The sequence below is a fragment of the Sciurus vulgaris genome (assembly GCF_902686455.1).
Source record: "Sciurus vulgaris genome assembly, chromosome: 10".
Classification (NCBI taxonomy): Eukaryota; Metazoa; Chordata; class Mammalia; order Rodentia; family Sciuridae; genus Sciurus; species Sciurus vulgaris.
Window position 1 is genome coordinate 114103115 of NC_136470.1, and position 16981 is coordinate 114120095.

The 16981-nt window shown below is 46.4% G+C and overlaps 1 protein-coding gene across 10 annotated transcripts in view; it reads right to left on the reverse strand.

Moving 5' to 3' along the window:
• The window catches only part of PFKFB4 (6-phosphofructo-2-kinase/fructose-2,6-biphosphatase 4), a 56043-nt gene that overhangs the window by 37893 nt on the left and 1169 nt on the right, over nt 1-16981 (reverse strand). The window contains exons 1-8 of one of the 10 annotated variants that reach the window (XR_013766473.1): nt 14386-14861; nt 10080-10196; nt 9851-9947; nt 7165-7231; nt 2645-2719; nt 2236-2292; nt 1446-1567; nt 1238-1291 (exon numbers count right to left, since the gene is read on the reverse strand). Coding sequence is in view for 9 of the 10 variants with exons in the window: in XM_079155542.1 (XP_079011668.1) it covers nt 1238-1291; nt 1446-1567; nt 2236-2292; nt 2645-2719; nt 7165-7231; nt 9851-9947; nt 10080-10196; nt 14386-14482 (686 nt within the window). In the remaining variant the exon portion in view is untranslated. Of the gene's footprint in view, nt 1-1237; nt 1292-1445; nt 1568-2235; nt 2293-2644; nt 2720-7164; nt 7232-9850; nt 9948-10079; nt 10197-14385; nt 14862-15371; nt 16269-16981 lie in introns of those variants that run through there. The other 9 variants (XM_079155544.1, XM_079155543.1, XM_079155542.1 and 6 more) reach the window with 9 other exon arrangements.

Here is a 16981-nt window from a genome sequence, read left to right on the forward strand (position 1 = left end):
TGCCAAGTAGCTGCCACACTCAACATCAGACAGTTGGTGGACATGACAATAAACATAGAAGAATGGTCTTGGTAGTAGCAGCTGATAAACCCAGCTCAGTTACTTTCTCTGCTTTGGACTGATGTGACCCTAAAGCTTGGGGAACATACTTATGCTGGTAGGGGTAGAGATGGGCTTTGATCCACCTAAGAGCCTTCTGGATATTCACATTTGAATTCTGTTTAGTCTATGGGGCCTCAGTTTAGGGTTATTACCCTAACTTCACTAATAAAATCAGGAGCAATGCTTTCTGACAAATCTAATAGAAGCTACTCTAGAATAGCCCCTCTAGTGCAGCCGCATCACAGGACAATAAGGAGAAATGTGTGCTGGGGAAACCAGAGGAAACATGAAAGCCACGGAGAGGCCCAAGTGCTGTTCAGCTCTATCCTGATCTAGGCTGGCTCTGGAGCACAGCAGACAAAAAAGAGATGTCTCAACTCAGGGCCAATCCAGAACTGACTGTTCTGTAAACACCTCCAGAAATCCTCCTTCTAAGAGTTGCTTGTGTTTCTTGGTTCATATGCACTATATATTCTTACATAATTATAAAGGACCTAGGCACACATCTATATTCCAGCCTTTCACTTAATACTGTACAACATACATTCTGCCATACCTCTCCATAAGTATGATTGATGGTGACCTTGGTAATATTTTACCAAGGGCTACACTGTTATTTATTTAACCACTGCCCATTTATGTGAAGAGACTGGAGTTGGCAAACTATAGTTAGCAAGTCAAATGCAGCCCATAGGCCGTTTTTATAAACTTTTACTGGAACATGCCCACACCTGCTTATTTGCATACTGCTTCTTTTACACTACAATGGCAGAGCTGAGTAACTGGAATAAAGACTAGAAACCCTCCAAAGTTTAAAAAAATTCCTTATCTGACATTTACAGAAAAAAGCTTGCTGATGCCAGCTGTAAGATCCTCAGTTATATACCTCTTATAGACCTAAAGACCCCTTGCTACTCAATATTCCTGCTTGCTCTTCCATTCCAGAGGAAGGCAAATGGAGCTAACAAGCACTAATCATTGTCCATTGTTCATAGGCAGGGTCTGGGTCTCCCTCCTCTCCCCAAAATAGACTGCACATTGAAAGAAGATTTGTAATGCTTACAAATGCCTTGTGAGAAGACCCTCTGCACAGAAATTAGATTTTATGGAAGAATAGTAGGAAATCCTGACTTACAGAGATCCAGATGAGTTAACAGGTATTCTGCAAGTCACCTCTGGCCAATAATTTCTGCCCCAAGGGAAAAACCAAAAGAGGTCAGACCATCTCTGCCTTTTGGTGTGGTCTTCAGCTACCACCATGGGGAGCCACAAGGAGGCTGCCAAGTGGGACTCCCCACCACTCACCCACCATAACTAGAGGACACAGTGCTCTCCTCGCTCACCTGTCCAGGTCCTCATCCAGTGACTCATAGGAGTTCTCATAGCACTCAATGCGTCTCATGAAATCCTCCGTGGCCTCATCACTGTCACGGTTGACATAATCAGGACTGCCCAGTTTAACTTGCTGCAGGAGCCAGGCACAGAGCAAGGGCACATCAGGACTGAAGGTCATTCAGGGAGATTCAAGGAGATTGCTGGGCAGGGGAATGGGGAAGTTTGGGCCAGAGGCCAGGCCAGTGCTGGGGCCTGAGGCTGGAAGCTAAGGAAATTTTCCCGTAAGGAAGAGACAAGCAGCTCCCTGGTCTGAGTTTATACATAAGTGCCCTGAGATTGAAGTCCCTTACCTTTGTGGTCCAGGAAGGCCTATAAGCCTTTCCCAACCTGTCCTATCTCCCCAAGCCCACATGGTCATTCCTTAGAAAAACAGGGGTGATGGAGGGGTGAGGGGTGAGTGGAAGGAGGTTCTTTCTTAAACAAACTCCCCATCCCCACTCCTAACCAGAGCTCCTCTCCCACTGTCTAGGGGATTATGGAGGAAGGAGTGGAGAGAGAAGGAAGGTAGGAGGAAGTAGCAAGAATAAATGCCCATGAGTCACACAGCTTTCCATGTGAGTGATCCTCAGGGGTCCAGACTCACCTGACCCAGCACTGAAGTCTACACTGCTTCTCCACCCCCAAAAGGTTCAAGAAGATCAAATGAAGGTCAGCCCAGGAACCAACCCAAACCTGAAATGGGACCTCACTATCACATGCCACCTTCTATTTCATTATTGCCCCCAACGCACCACTCACCACAATGTTGGCAGCTATGACCTCAGGATCCACACAGATGGATTCAACAAAAAATGTCTGTAGTAAAACCAAGAAGCACAGGGTGGTTAAGGAGGGAAGGAACCAAAACATGTTTAAGGCTCTGGGCCTTGCTCCATGGAGCTCTCCACCCGACCTTCGCTGCGAACTAGCAGTGAGGCCTGAAGCCCATCTTCCAAGGGAGTGGAATCAGGTTCAGGGATCACAGATCTAAAGGAGGTACCACCCTATCCTAGACTCTCCCATTACAACCTCCTCTCCCCCTAGAAAGAAAACCCCATGAAGACAGAAAAAAAATAGCATCTCTCATCCCAAAGCTCTATGTGCATCAGGAGACTCTGAAAGGCACCCCAGAGGACCCAACCAAGGAGCAGAGGTGAAGAGGTCTCACCTTGTAGCCATTCTGTTCTCCAAAATTAAATATGGTTGCTCTCCGTTCTCGGGTGGTATTGGTTGCATCAAAAACCTAGGATCAAACGAGTTACCTCAGCCTCTGACCCTGAGGAAAGTAGGAGGCCACCAGAGGGCTGCAGTGAGGGCATCTCTGAGAACTGGATTTCTTACCAGGACCAGTTGCTGCGTAGATGACTGGTCAGGTCAGTCACCTGCAGACTTGCACAAAGAAATGATTCAGCAATGCTCTGCATAAAGCAGGCACTCAGTTCATATGTGACCACCAGGAATTCCAGTAAAACTAGTTAAACGTGGTACTGTGGTTTGAATATGGTTCTCATCCAAGGTTCATGTTATGAAAGTTCTCCAGAGAGGGTTGTTAGAAAAACAGCAAGTCTGGCCCACCCAGTTCTCTGGCTTCCTGTATCCCAATATGATCTCTTCCACCACACAGGCTCCCACCATGATGCTATTAGACCCTTCCAGAGATTAAACCAATGATTCGTCTGATGTTAAACTTTCAGCCTTTAAACAGTGAGTTAAGTAAACCTCTTTATAAAGTAAAATTAATCTGTCTCACATATTTAGTTACAGTAATGAAAAACAGATGAATACATAAACATAAGTGAACTGAATCTATGTTTCTTTCCACTACATTCTGAGATTCCAATAGGGTAAAGACAGCAAGAGGATAGGATCTAGACACTTGGTAAATGACTCAGAGAAATGCATAAAAAACAAACATAAGCCAGAGAAAACACCCACTTGCCCTGGAATGGTGCATGAACTTCTGGGACAGAAGGGACAAGGGTAGAAAAGAAATGGGAAGACCAACAGGAGGTCCAACAAAGAGTAGATGGAGCCCCAGGCCTGCTCCCTGCCCTATCCAGTCAGGCAGTGACCCACTGGACTCCTTATGAAGTGCCTGAGCCTATCCAAGCACCCCTGGGTACAGTGCAACCACTAAAACATTCAAGCAGCTTTTGCACCATCATTTTTCAAAAGGGGCATCCCACCATGGCCCAGTGGACATTCCAGCAAAACTTCTAACAAGAAAAACAATCAAATTACACTACGATTTCATCTCATTCCAGTCAGAATGACTATTATCAAGAATATGAACAACAATAAATGCTGGTGAGGTTGTGAGGAAAAAGGTACACATGTACATTGCTGGTGGAAATGACTCTGGAAAGCAGTATGAAGGTTCTTCAAAAAACTATGGATGGCTGTCCGGGTGGCATAGGGGAGCATAGGGCTCTTGCCCCTTTCCACAACTTTGGAGATGAAGCTGGGCTTTGTGTCTGCGCCTGCACATTCCTACAACTTCTCAGAGTCTTGTGGACAGTGACTGAGGAGACAAACCATGCAGGAAACAAAGTAGTTTAGATAACTCCATCTGGATTGAAGTTAGTCCCCTGTGTTTGAGATAGACCTGCTTTAACCTTTGTTACTGTATTGATAAATGAACGCTTTGTTTTGCAGAATTCATGATCCCAAATAACTTCTTTGGGAGAGAAGAGGAGCAGCATCCAACTTTAACTGTTGACCTAATACTTACTTTGGGATCCTTTAATCAGAAGTAAGAATAGTCACTTAAATTTTAAAAAGTGTACTAAGACTTTGAAAATCATCTCTTAGAATTATCTAGGAATGCAAATTCTAGCTACATAGTTCACTGAGTACCTGAAAATTGAGGAATTCAAGAAAACACTGGGTTTGAGAAAATAAGGCCTTTGAGGCCCTGGATTCAATTTCCAGCATCCAAAAAGAAAACTTTAGGCCTATGAAGTTGAAATTTGTCAAAATGACTCTAAAATTAAGATATTACTTGTTTCTTTCCAAATTCCAAACAACCAGTCGTGTTTTATAATAAATGGATTGCAAAAGAACATAAAAAAAAAAAAAAAAAAAAAAAAAACTATGGATGGGCCACACGTAGTGGCACACACGCCTGTGGATCCCAGCAGCTTGGGAGGCTAAAACAGGATGATCACAAGTTCAAAGCCAGCCTCAGCAAAAGCAAGACACTAAGCAACTCAGTGAGACCCTGTCTCCAAATAAAATACAAAAAATAAGACTGGCTCTGTGGTCAAGTATCCCTGAGTTAAAACCCTAGTACCAAAAATAAAACAAAACAAAAAAAAGCTAGGGATGGAACTACCATAGCTCACTCCTTGGTATTTCCCCCAAAGATCTAAAATCAATATAAAATATCAATGTTTATAGTAATATAATTCACAATAGCTACATTATAGAATCAACAAAGATGTTTGTTAATATATGAATGGATTAAGAAATTGTGGTATATATATATATATATACATATATATATGCATATATATATATGCATATATATATATATATGCAATGGAGTAATGGAGTTCTACTCAGTCATAAAATAGAATGGAATAATAGCAATTGCCAGTAAATGAATGAAAATGGAGACTATCATAAGTGAAATTAGTCAAACTCAGAAACTCAAAGATCAAATGTTTTCTCTCATATGCAGAAGCTAAAGTAAAATAAAGGCAAGAGGGAAGGAAGGATAGAATAACATAAAGAACCAATCAAATATAAATTAATTTATTATAATAAGGAAGTCTAGCAGAGTAAAGGAAGGAGAATGGGAGAAGGGAGGGAAAATGGGAGGGGAAAAGGAGGAGAATCATGAACTGAAATAGATTTCCATGCATGTATGAGTTTGTCAGGATGAACTCAACTACTACATATAACACACAACTCTAATAAAGAAAAGAAAAGAAAATCAAAGACTAGCCAAGTACATGCCTGTAATCCCACCATTTTGGGCAGCTGGGGCAAGAAGATGGAAAGTTTGAGGCTAATCTCAGCAATTTAGTGAGACCCAGTCTCGAGAAAAATTTTAAAGGACTGAGGATGTAGCTCAGTGGTTCAATGCCCCTTGGTTCAATAGCCAGTAATGAAAAAAGAAGGAAAGAAAAACAGACTAAATCAAATAAAACTAACAAACAAAAAGAAAGAAACCTTACACCCATAGAGAGATACAAAAGTATACAGTAATCATGAAACAAGAACAAAGTTCTAAAAACTGGACTACTCAGAGAAAAAGGAATGTGTAATCACTGATTTTTTTTTTTTGGTAGTGCTGGGAACTGAATCTGGAGCCATGCATATGCTAGGTCAGTTCTCTAACACTGAGCTACATTCCCAGACCATCACTGAAAATTTTAAAATATTCAATCACATATAAAATATTGAGGAAGTCTGCCTCAAAATAAAAAAGAGAAAATGAGGTAGGGAAACAAAATTAGGGATCAAGCCTAGCATATAGCCACCAGGAATTCTAGAAAAAGCATCTCAGAAAATGGAAGAATTGAGAAATGAGTTGCCAGAAAGTAGCAGAGGTGGTTTATCAAAAAAAATAATGCATGACAATTTCCCTGATAGGAAAAACAAGAGTTTCCCAATGGTAAGGGCCCCCGAAGAGCCAAAAGGGTAGAGGACAGAAGATCCATCACAAGATCCTTTGCCTTGAAGACCATAAAGTTCTCCCAAGAGAAAGGACCATGGGAAACCCCCAGATCCCTCCAACAGATGAAATTTATACAAAGATCAAGAAATCAACAACATCAGACTTCTGTGTGGTCTCTCTAAAAGCCAGAAGGCAAAGTTGTGAAAATTCTGAGCCAGATTCCCAGCCCTTTTTTTTTTTTAGAGACAGGATCTTACTGAGTTACTTAGGGCCTCACTAAGTTGCTCAGGCTGGCTTTGAACTCTCGATCCTCCTACCTTGTCCTCCCAAGGAGCTGGAATTATAGGCGTGCTCCACCACACCCAGCTCCTCGAGTACCTTTCTTAGGAAATTCATGGAAGATATGCTTCAACAAAGCAAGTCAGTAAGGTGAGGAAGACATGAGATCTAAGAGCAGGGCATTCAACCCAGGAGAGGGGAGAAAAGAACTCCCAGGGTAACAGCTGTGCCAGGGCAACTTTATCCATTGTGCAGTCAGAGGACAAAGAGTTCCAGGAGGAGCAACTCCAAGTAGAAAGCAGAAAGGAAAGTATAGCTCCCATGTTTGAAAGTAAAGGGCTGAACTAGGACCTTTCCCTGCTGACACCCCAGCTCAGCCTTGTCCCACCCTTCCATCCAACTGCAGGGGCCATGACATAGGTAGAATTTCCTTCTTGGGACTCAATTGGTTCCTGGAACAGGTAGTAAATGCTAAGTAAGATTTCCCATATCTGGACAAATAACATGTTTCAAAGACTTAGATGTGATGATAGCCTTGACTTTCCAAGGGAAGTCCTGCTGGGTTAAATGCAGTCACAGTCTTGAGGGAAACTCCTGGCCCATGTGCAGCCTCTGGCTTCATCCTTCATAGCCACCCCAAACTTCCTCCCCAAGCTGTCACTCAGGGGCATCCAGGACACATGCACCCCATTTCCCCTTCTAGATGCCTGATGTGAAAAGGAGTATATACACGTGTATGGGTTCCCATGTCTCACTCCCAGCTGTCACCAGGGTGTTACACTCACCGCCACATGTCCCCCCTCCTCACTGAGGAACCTCCGGACATCACAGAGGGCTGCCAGGGCACACTGCCTTCAGGAGAAAAAACAGAGTCATCCCAGCAGCCTACCCTAGCTGCCGGAAGGCAGAAACTCACACTATCCAAGATAGGAGAGGGGACAGTTCTATGATTCCTTCACTTTTCAAGGTTTCACTTCTTTTCCTGGGGATAATTTTCAGTGTTTAGCTAACTCTGCTCCTATAAGGTTAAGCCTATGCACTCCTGATGATTAAGAATTTTTTTTTCTGAGACAAAGGTCTCACTATGTTGCCTAGAGTGGTCTTGAACTTGTGATCCTCCTGCCTTAGCCTCCCAAGTAGCTGAGATCACATGTGCACTATTGAGCCAAGCAGGAATATTTATTTGTTTCTTTGTTTATTTATTTATTTTGGTTCTAAGGATTGAGCCTAAGGTCACTTTACCTCTAACATACATTCCCAGCCCTTTTTCTTTTTTATTTTGAGACAGGGTCTCACTAAGTTGCTTAGGGTCTCACTAAGTTGCAGAGGCTGGCCTCAAACTTAGAATCCTCCTGCCTCAGCCTCCCAAGTTGCTGGGATTACAGATGCGTACCATCATGCCCAGCTATTTTTTTAATACCATTTTTCTGTACTTCTCCCCTCATTGTGTCATTGTGTATAAATCCATGCTGCCACTTTGCTTTATTCATGATTTCTAACTGTCATGCATTTTCCCCTGATTATCAAAATAAGTACTTTTAAAAACAAGACATTTCCTTGTGTACATGCAGGTCAGGGGCTCATGGTAGGGGAAGAGTTACTTAGGAAGAGAGATACTATGTTCCCCAGTGCAACATCAGTGCTTAATGTTCAATTTCCTGTTCTGGAAGAGAGAACTCACCAAACCACACCTTGTGGATAGAGGATGTCACCATCTCTATCTCTTGACCCATGTCCGTAGGACCCTCAAGAATATGTAACCCTCCCCGATAATGGACTACTGACTTCACTATCTGCAGAACATTTCAGCCTTTTTATTCATTGCTGCAAAATGGATCGGCATATAAAAAGATCTTTCCTATTTTATCCATTTATAAGATCTAGAAATAGACAAGTTACTTTATTTTTTTAATCTATACTTTCATTTTTTCAGCCTAAGAGTAAAAGCTCCTATTTGTTTGATCTTCAAATTCAAAATCAGTCCTCTTCCTTTTATCTGGCTCCATATCACCAGAGGGTCCTGCCTTGACTTTTACCTGCAAGTTGGCTACAAAAAAACAAATATCAGACCGCTCTTCTTGGTGAATCAGCCTAGCCCAGCACTAAAGAAGCAGAAGCAAAGTGGTCTGAAGGTCTAAGTTCCCAGCAGGGAGCTCTTGCCCCCTGGTGGCCATAGAAGGAATACACAGCCTAGTGTCCAGACCTCTGTGGCACCTGGGGGGTTAGGGGGGAGCCTCATGACCTCTGCCTTGAGGCTAGATTTCATTTGGGCAAGTCACTAGAGCTGACAACCTCTGCTCACTGCCCTACCATGATGGCTGAGCCCAGAACCCAGAGCAAGCCTCTGCCATCCTAGGTTGACAGGGGCTTCAGGTGTTTTTTCTTTTTTTTTTTTTTTGTAGTACTGGGGATTGGAAAGAATCCAGGGTGCTACATTCCCAGATTCCCAGTCTTTTTTTTTTTTTTTTTTTGAGACAGGGTCTTGCCTTAAACTTGCTATCCTCTTGCCTCAGACTAGTGAGTCTTTGGGTCATAGGTATGTACCACTACACCTGGCTTGAAAAGGGGCTTCTTGATCACCCTGATGACACCTGCCAAGAAGAACACAGCATAGCTCTTCATAACAGCAGTCATGCTCAGTTCCTTGGAGCAAGTGTTTAGTACAAGTCTGAATGGGGTGAGGATGCATGTACACATTTCTATATCATTAAGAGTAGGAGTGGGAACTACATACCCAGCAGCATCTGGGCTACTTCAAAACAAAGCCAAGGGCTGGGATTGTAACTCAGTGGTAGAGCACTTGCCTAGCATATGTGAGGGTTCAATCCTCAGCACTACTTATAAATATTAATTAAATAAAGGTATTGTATCCATCTACAACTAAAAATTAAAAAATAAAATAAAGTCAAGCCTGACCCACAGATGCCAAGATCATGCCAAGCACATAGCAAACATGCTCCAAATACACAGAAGGGGCTTATTCTGGGGCAAGAGAGGAAAGTCCCCACCCTGTTCTAAACCTGAGGCCTATATCCCTCATCATCAAGGGTTCCGCTTGCCACCAATAGCCACCCACACGGAGGGCCTGGGGTAAAACAAACATGATTGTCCTTCAGCACAGGTGTTTTTTCTTATCTGTCTCTCCCCTCCCTGAAGCTACTTCTCCAATCTTATAAGATGCCCTTACCAAAGGTCCTTAACACAGGGTAGGGAAGGGCCAGCCACCAAGATACTACATACCATTTCCTCGTTTCCAGACCCATCATGTCCCAACCCACCACATGCATCCTCAGAGGTCCAGAGAATGGCGTTGACACTGATCTACTGAGGCAGAGCAAGGCTAGGGCTCAGGGAACAGCTCAGGCATTCACAAGCCACTCGGCCCTAGAAGCTACAGGAGCTTCTCAGCAAATAGGCAGTTACTTGCTGGCCTTCTCAACAACAGTGCTCCCCTACCCCCAATATACTTACTTCCGGATTTTCAGGCCCTCTTCATTGTCTGGGAGGAAAAACTCAAAAGATTTGTACGTCTTGACCATGTCCCGGCGATACTGGCCAACGTTGAATTCTGAGGGGAAGGAAAGGCTTGGCTTTCACAGAACAGTAATCCTACCAACTCCTAACCAGGATCCTTCCCCACCATCCAGCTTTCTCTTTCTCCTTCCCCCACAAATTCCCCAGTGTTCCCTGGAAGGCTTACCCCGAGTAGGTACACCAATCCAGTTCAGGTATCTGGTCAGTTTCTTAGAAATGTAGGTCTTGCCCCTGGCAGGCAGGCCCACCATGACAATGAGCGTTGGGCAGTTGGTCATACAAACTGGAAAGCAAGCAGTATACAGTGTCAGACACAGCCAGAACCCCTCCTGTATGCCCCCCGCCCCCACCGACTGTGGTCTCTCAGCTTCAGGGCACAGAACTGGCATCAACTGTACCTTCCTGGCCTCCTGGCATCAGTTCCCTGAGGACCCCAAACCCAGTCTCAAGTCGGCAGATCCCCACACCACAGAGCTGTCTTGGCTCTGGAGGATACAATGGGGATTTTACCAGCCCTTCTCATCCTGATGTGTACCAGCAAATATAAAGCTCAACCAGACACACTGCATGAAGGACCCAATGGGGTACTTAGTGCCTGCCTCTCTCATCCAGGTATCTATACCCTAACATTCTCATGTCTCCCCATCCCAACAATCATTCAATGCTCCCAGCAGACACAGTCTCACAGTTTGCCCTCCCCGTGAATTTCTTTTCATCATCAGAGTCTAGCCTAAAAGCTGCTTCTTCCACAAGTCCTTTCTCTAAGGCACTTCCATGCCCACCTGGTGTACCCTCACCCTCTGGTCACTTCACTAATGAGTCTGTTCTCTCCAAACTGATCACTTGGAGCAGAAGCAGGACTGCAGTGTGTGAGCCATTCAGGGTCTTGATGCCTGGCACCGAGTTGGTGTTTAAGAAATATGGACAGGAGCAGGGAGGTATCTAGAAGTCTACCGGGGTAAAGGCCACCCTGGTAGTCCAGACCAATGCCCACAAAGGACAGTCCTTCTGATAGTCTGTCCACCACCATATCATGTGCCAACAGATCAGTGGCCAACCTGAGAAGTTGCCAAGGCTAGAAGTTGGGAAGGGCCACTCCCCTGAGCCTTGGTTGGCTAGAACAGACACCAATGCCACAGAACTGCCAGCCTTGTGTGATCCAGCTCAGCTTTCAATGAGATCAAATGCAGTCTCACCTCAGAAGCCTCAGAAAGCTTCTCTTTCATCATCCTTAGGACCAGTAAAACCAAAGCAGATAGACTGATGAACAGATACAGGGAACTGTCACTGCCCCTCCTCTGCCCACTTGGTTCTGCAATTGCCTTCAACAAGTAATCCTCCTTTGGACAGACTGCCAGGCTCCCCTCAAGTTGTCTCCCTCTTAGCTTGGCTTAGAGGTCAAGAATTGGACAGGCACAGATTCCTTTCTTGACTCTGACACTGGCAACTCTAAGCTTTGGTATCCTCACCTATGAAATGGGATGAAAATTCCTCAGCAAAGTCTAGCACTAAACTCATGTAACAAACCAAACCACTTCCAGGAAGCTGCCCCCTACCTCATTCCAGCAGCACACCAGGGTAAGGTTGCAGGTGTATTTTGGCACTAACTGCACTTGGGATTTGGGGTGTGGAGGGAACAAACTGGTCCCTGGAAGCACCTGCAGAGAAGCAAAGGTTCCTGCTTGCCAGCAGGTTTTCATCACTCCTGTGCAAGGCCTTTGTGCAAATGTAACCCAACCTGCAAACCTTAGGGAGGAGAAGGAAGGAACCCTATGGACCACAGACCAACAGTTAGCAAGGATGAAGAAACATGCAGAAAAAACTCAGCTTTGGCATAGATGAGAGGAATACAAGTTAGGCAAGGTCCTGCATCCTCAGGGCTAGCAGATGACTGAGGCCTGTGTTGTTTGCACAATTCTTGGCCAGGCTAGCCATGGTTCTCAAGGGTAGAACATCAACCACTAACCAGAAAGGATCTGTGATGAGGCCAACCCTTTATTGCTTCCTCGGGAGAAAAACCCCATGACCTCAGGATTGGGTTTCTGCATCCCCTGCCCCTTCACATCTTCCCAGAGATGACCCTGGCCTATTCCCACGGTGCTAACTTCCTCTGACATCACTTGGTGACAGTGTCCACCTTCCCCTCTCCCACCAATTTGCAAGGTGGGCAGTCAGGGCAACAAATCAAGCCTGGGTACAAAACAAGGCCATAAATTAGCTATCACCTCTACTCCTCAAGATAAGCTCCCAAGAAATGACCCAAAGAAAACCAAAGTTCAAGTATATTCACAGCATCTGCTTACAACAGCAAAATGCTGGGGAAATTCCAGCAGTGGAAAAATGGCAGTCATGATAAGGAGGAAACACACTACAGTCCCTGAAACAAATAGCACATGGACTAAGGGAGCTGGGGTAAACAGAGAGAGAACTGCAGCTCTGAGCCCACAAGGACCCCAATATCAAGCAAACAAGACAGCAAACCACACTGTCTATAACACTGAACATACGAAGCTTCCCTCACTGGTGCCTTTCCTGCAAATCTGCTGAAGGTCCTAGGAGCCCTAGGAGACAAGAAGCCTAGGACATATTGGCAATACACAGTGCCTGCTACCTACTTCCTAGCACTTCCACTGAAGGGGCAACCACATGTGCCTAGAATAGATTTCTGAACTGTACCTGCTCCTACCTCTTTAGGCCAAGCTACGGAAGAAACAGCTTATATATATATATGGCACGGTGGTCCCATTCAGAGAGACAAAAAGTCCTCTCTCCTCCTATTGCCCTATGCACACACTAGTTCTGTCCTCAAACAGTAAGAATCTTGTCACTTTGCAACCTTTTGAATGAGAAAAGTCATCAGAAAAAGTGCCCTTCCTTCCATGCTCCCTGGGTCCCCTCTTTATCCCCAGTCCTCCCTGCCCCACCATGGAGTTCCTCTGGGTCTGAGCTGAGAAGTCAGTGATGGGGAATGTAAGAGCCTTTGGGCCCTCAGGGGTAGCTCTGAATTTTATCAAGCAGGGGAAGAATTGCCAACTGTGAGTGTGGGTGGTGGCAGCAAAGGACACCCCTCAATCAGCCATTTCATGGATCAAAGATGTTGACTATCTCATCCCATAAATGAGGATCCCAAAGTCTGGAGGGTTAACTCCATGCCCAAGGCCACACAGTTGAGCCAGAACATAGCCTGAGTATTTCTACCTCCAAAATCAAGGTTCTCACTCCTTTCTCTTTATTTAATATCAGTAGCTGCCCCCTAGTCAGGACCAAAGCCCTAACGGGCTGGTTAGAAGAATAAGAGAGAGGAGCTTCAGTCATCACACCTCCAGAAGAGTCTAAAAAGGGCTTCTGAGGCTGTGGCTACAGCCCCTCATGACTCAGAATGTGGATCCTGGATGGACAAGGCCCCACCAGAACTTGGTCAGCTTATGAACCATGGCCACCCCTTACTAGGGCTCACAGTGTGATCAGAAGTACATACACACGTCTCCTGGGGGACTCACATTGTGGTCAAAAGTATGGCCATAGTGTGACCTGGCAGCACCAGCACAGAGCATCCTTCTCCCTGCCTTATCACACACATGCAGAGGTCAGGAGTGCAGGGAGACCCTGGCACATCAGACAATCTCCCATTATCCATTTCCATATCTGCACCACCAGTTGAACTAGATGTTCTTTGAGGTCCTTGCCAAGTTGCAAATCTGTTACAATGTTTCAGTTACTCCTAAAACAAATCTTTCCTTGGTAATAAAAAGTTACAGACCCAGGACTCCAGGAGAGGTGTCCCTTAACAATTCCACAAATTCCAGCATTATCTTCTAGATGTTCCTCCCTCAACTTTTACCATTCACTCATAAACCCATGTGGATGCTTACATCCCCATGGACACAAAGATGGGCCTGTATGGCATAGTGGTCTCACTGCCTCTGTCTTGACCTCATCTATAATTCCCTAAAGTTCCTCTCAAAACCTGGTTTTAAGGCCAAGGAGTACCCATCCTCCTATTAGAGAACCAGTCTATGCTTAGGCCTTTGAAATTTTGGGCTCAGAGAGGCCAAGTGATTCTCCTAGGGCCACACAGCAGAGAACTCTGCCAGACCACCCAGCCCACTCTGGACAGGAGAGAAGAAAGGGCGGGGCCATTCCCATGGAGCCCTCCCTTAGCGGCAGACACTGGAAACAGAGGAGGGAGCAAAGGAGCCAGGGCCTTCCCCGAAGTGCTGGTGGCTAGACCTACCCTATTAAGCGGAGATAGCCCCACACACCTGTCCCCACTCCCTGCTCCACCACATTTAGCCCACCACTGTTACCGCAGCTTCACCCGTCCCGAGCACCTCCGCTACGAAACGGACTCCTCCCACCAATTATAATAGCCTTTCCTGCCCTGGTTCCCTACCTGTTCCTGTTCCCCCTCCACGAGAGACTCCCACCCAAGCCGTCCATCCACTCATCCCGGTGCACTTCCCTCCCCTCACCACCACGTTGGCAGGCGTGCAAAGCAGGTCTCCCATTGCTATATGGCATCCAGATCTTCTTCAGTGGGTTCTGGGTCAGTTCCCGTGGGGACGCCATCCCCGGGCCGAGATGAGTTGGACCGCGCCGCTAAGGACCCAAAAGCCAGGTCACCACGGGCCACCAGAGGTCCCGCCCCTCGGGCCCCGCCCCTCTTCAAGCCGCGACAACGCTTATCCATCATCCCGCGGGTCCCGCCCCTGAATAAATAGGCTCCACCCCAAGAGCAGGACCAAGCTTCGACTACGCATGCCCAATTCTCCTACGGTCCCTTTTGGGACCAAGCACACCCAGTCTTTTACGCCAGCATCAAGAATACGCATGCTCAACTCCCAACAGGCTCCAGGCCCGGATTATACAGGCCCCGCCCCGGATGCGCGAACCCTTGACACTCAACCCGACTCTGCCGATTTGTGTAGGTGTCCATGGTCCCTGCCAGGGAATGCAAGTCCCGCCTCCACGGCAAGCGGGGCTTCCGCTCCCTGCTAAGCTTGACCTCCAGTTTCCTAGGAGGGAAGTGTTTGCGTGCAGTGGAGCGAGGCTTGCGTGATATGCAGGGCGGGGTTAATTAGGACCAGCCTGGCGGCTCCTGCGTGACTCCTACCACTGGCCTGCTGTCCCTGCTATTAACTGCCGCGCCTGCTGGTCCCGTGCTGGGCCACCTCATCTGCTCCAAGCCCTAAGACTTCCCGGTCCATAAAAGCGACCTGCTCAATCCCGCAGGAAGAGCTCCTTTGTCCCATGTACGACACAGGACAAATCTCAGAATCGATGGAGTTTCTCTCTTGGCTTTGGCTACTGGGGAGCACAGGCTAAACCCCTGCCCTCCTAGAGCAAATGTGCAGAATCTCGTGACCGAGTTATTTGAGGACTCATCTTGCCAAGGATTTCACTTTTACCAATTAAATTTTCATCATGAGTTTATATATTTTTAAAATAGATTTCTTACTCTTCACCAGGAAAATGGGTGCGCCGGTCATCAATCTTAAGAGACTGTGGTGTAGATTAAATGTGTCAATCATTCTGAGAAATCTGTTCCAAAATGCATTAGTGTTCTCATTCCCTCCGGTCTGCAAAAGCACTGGCGGCAAGGGAGATATCCAGAAATTCAGGAACTCCTCTGGTTGACTCTCATGTGTTTGGCACCCACTGGGCCCCTGCAGGCTCCTGCCTCCTCTGACTGCGAACTCTGTATCTGAATTTGGTACACTTTCTGCCCCAGCCCTCACAAATATGGCTTGAACCTGTATCACACTGCCCTCTAGTGATGTCCTCCATCACATCCCCAGCAGGGTCCCTGCAACCTCAAGTTCTCTGGCCAGTGTGTGCCCAACCAGAGGTTCCAGGCATGGAGAACAAGGCTGACCTCATTGTCAGTTCATACAGCACCCTCTTCCATGTACTTAAGATGACTGATACAAAGGTCTTGCCCACTTCACAGGAAATGAAGGTTCAGAAGGTCTAATGCTGAAACTAAACCTGGAACTTTCCTGAAACCAGCTCTAGCTGCCTACCTTTGGGAATGCCCTGCCTTAGGCAGGGTCAATCATTTCCTCTTTCCTCATTCTCCAGCTGCATTATCCACCTCCCATTCCCCTCTGGGCTCCTTTGATCACCCACCTGCTTCCTAGTTCCCCAAAGCCACTCATTCTTTTCTTGACACAGTCAATCCTCCCGTCTCTCTCCTGACCACCACCAAGGCCATCTTGGGGCAGTCCTGGCTTCTGAAACATCATTGCCACATACCCATACCCTGTCCAACACTCATGGTAGAGACAATCTCCTCTAACATCTAGCACCTCATAAGGCCTGCCTACTGTCTTCTTCCATAGCCTACCTGAATGTTTAGTCAAGAGCTAGGAGTTGAGACAGCCAGGGAAAACAAGGGAACCAGGACTATTTCCACATCCAGACAGTATGAACCTGATTCCTAGGAAACACCTTAGCTGTGTAACCTCCCACGCTTCCCCAGCTGACCCTGGGCTGACCCAGACACACCCTCCCATGTCCATATACTCATCTAGGAGGCCATACGTCAATGTCAGGGCTTGGGACCCTTCCCAAGGCCAGGGTCTACATCTGCTCTGAAGGTATTCACCATCACCCCTATCATGGCCTTATTTCTTAGGAAGAAAACTGAGAGTCTGTCCAAGATCACAGAGCCAGCCCACAATGCAGGAAGAACTTATTTTAACTCCCAGCCTTCAAAACCTCACCTCCCACACCTTTACACTATTGCAGCACTTCCCACCTTCACACCCAGGTTCTTGGTTGTTCACTCAATTGAAATTCCCTCTTGGCTATCTGCATCCCCCAGCATCAGTAGGTACCCCGTAAAATGACAGCTCCTCATGGCTTTTCCTTCCTCAGGGCATCCCAAAGTGTGCTAGCTCTCCTGCTTCAGAAATGGGAAATGTACTGGGATATCACTGTGCACTCATGGGTGAACATGTCTGGCTCAGCCTCTCCCCACTGTGAACATACTTGGCCTGACTTCAATTGGCTCCCAGGGAGCTCTCTGCACTGACCACTGAGCCTCCTCCTACTGTCACAGGTTAG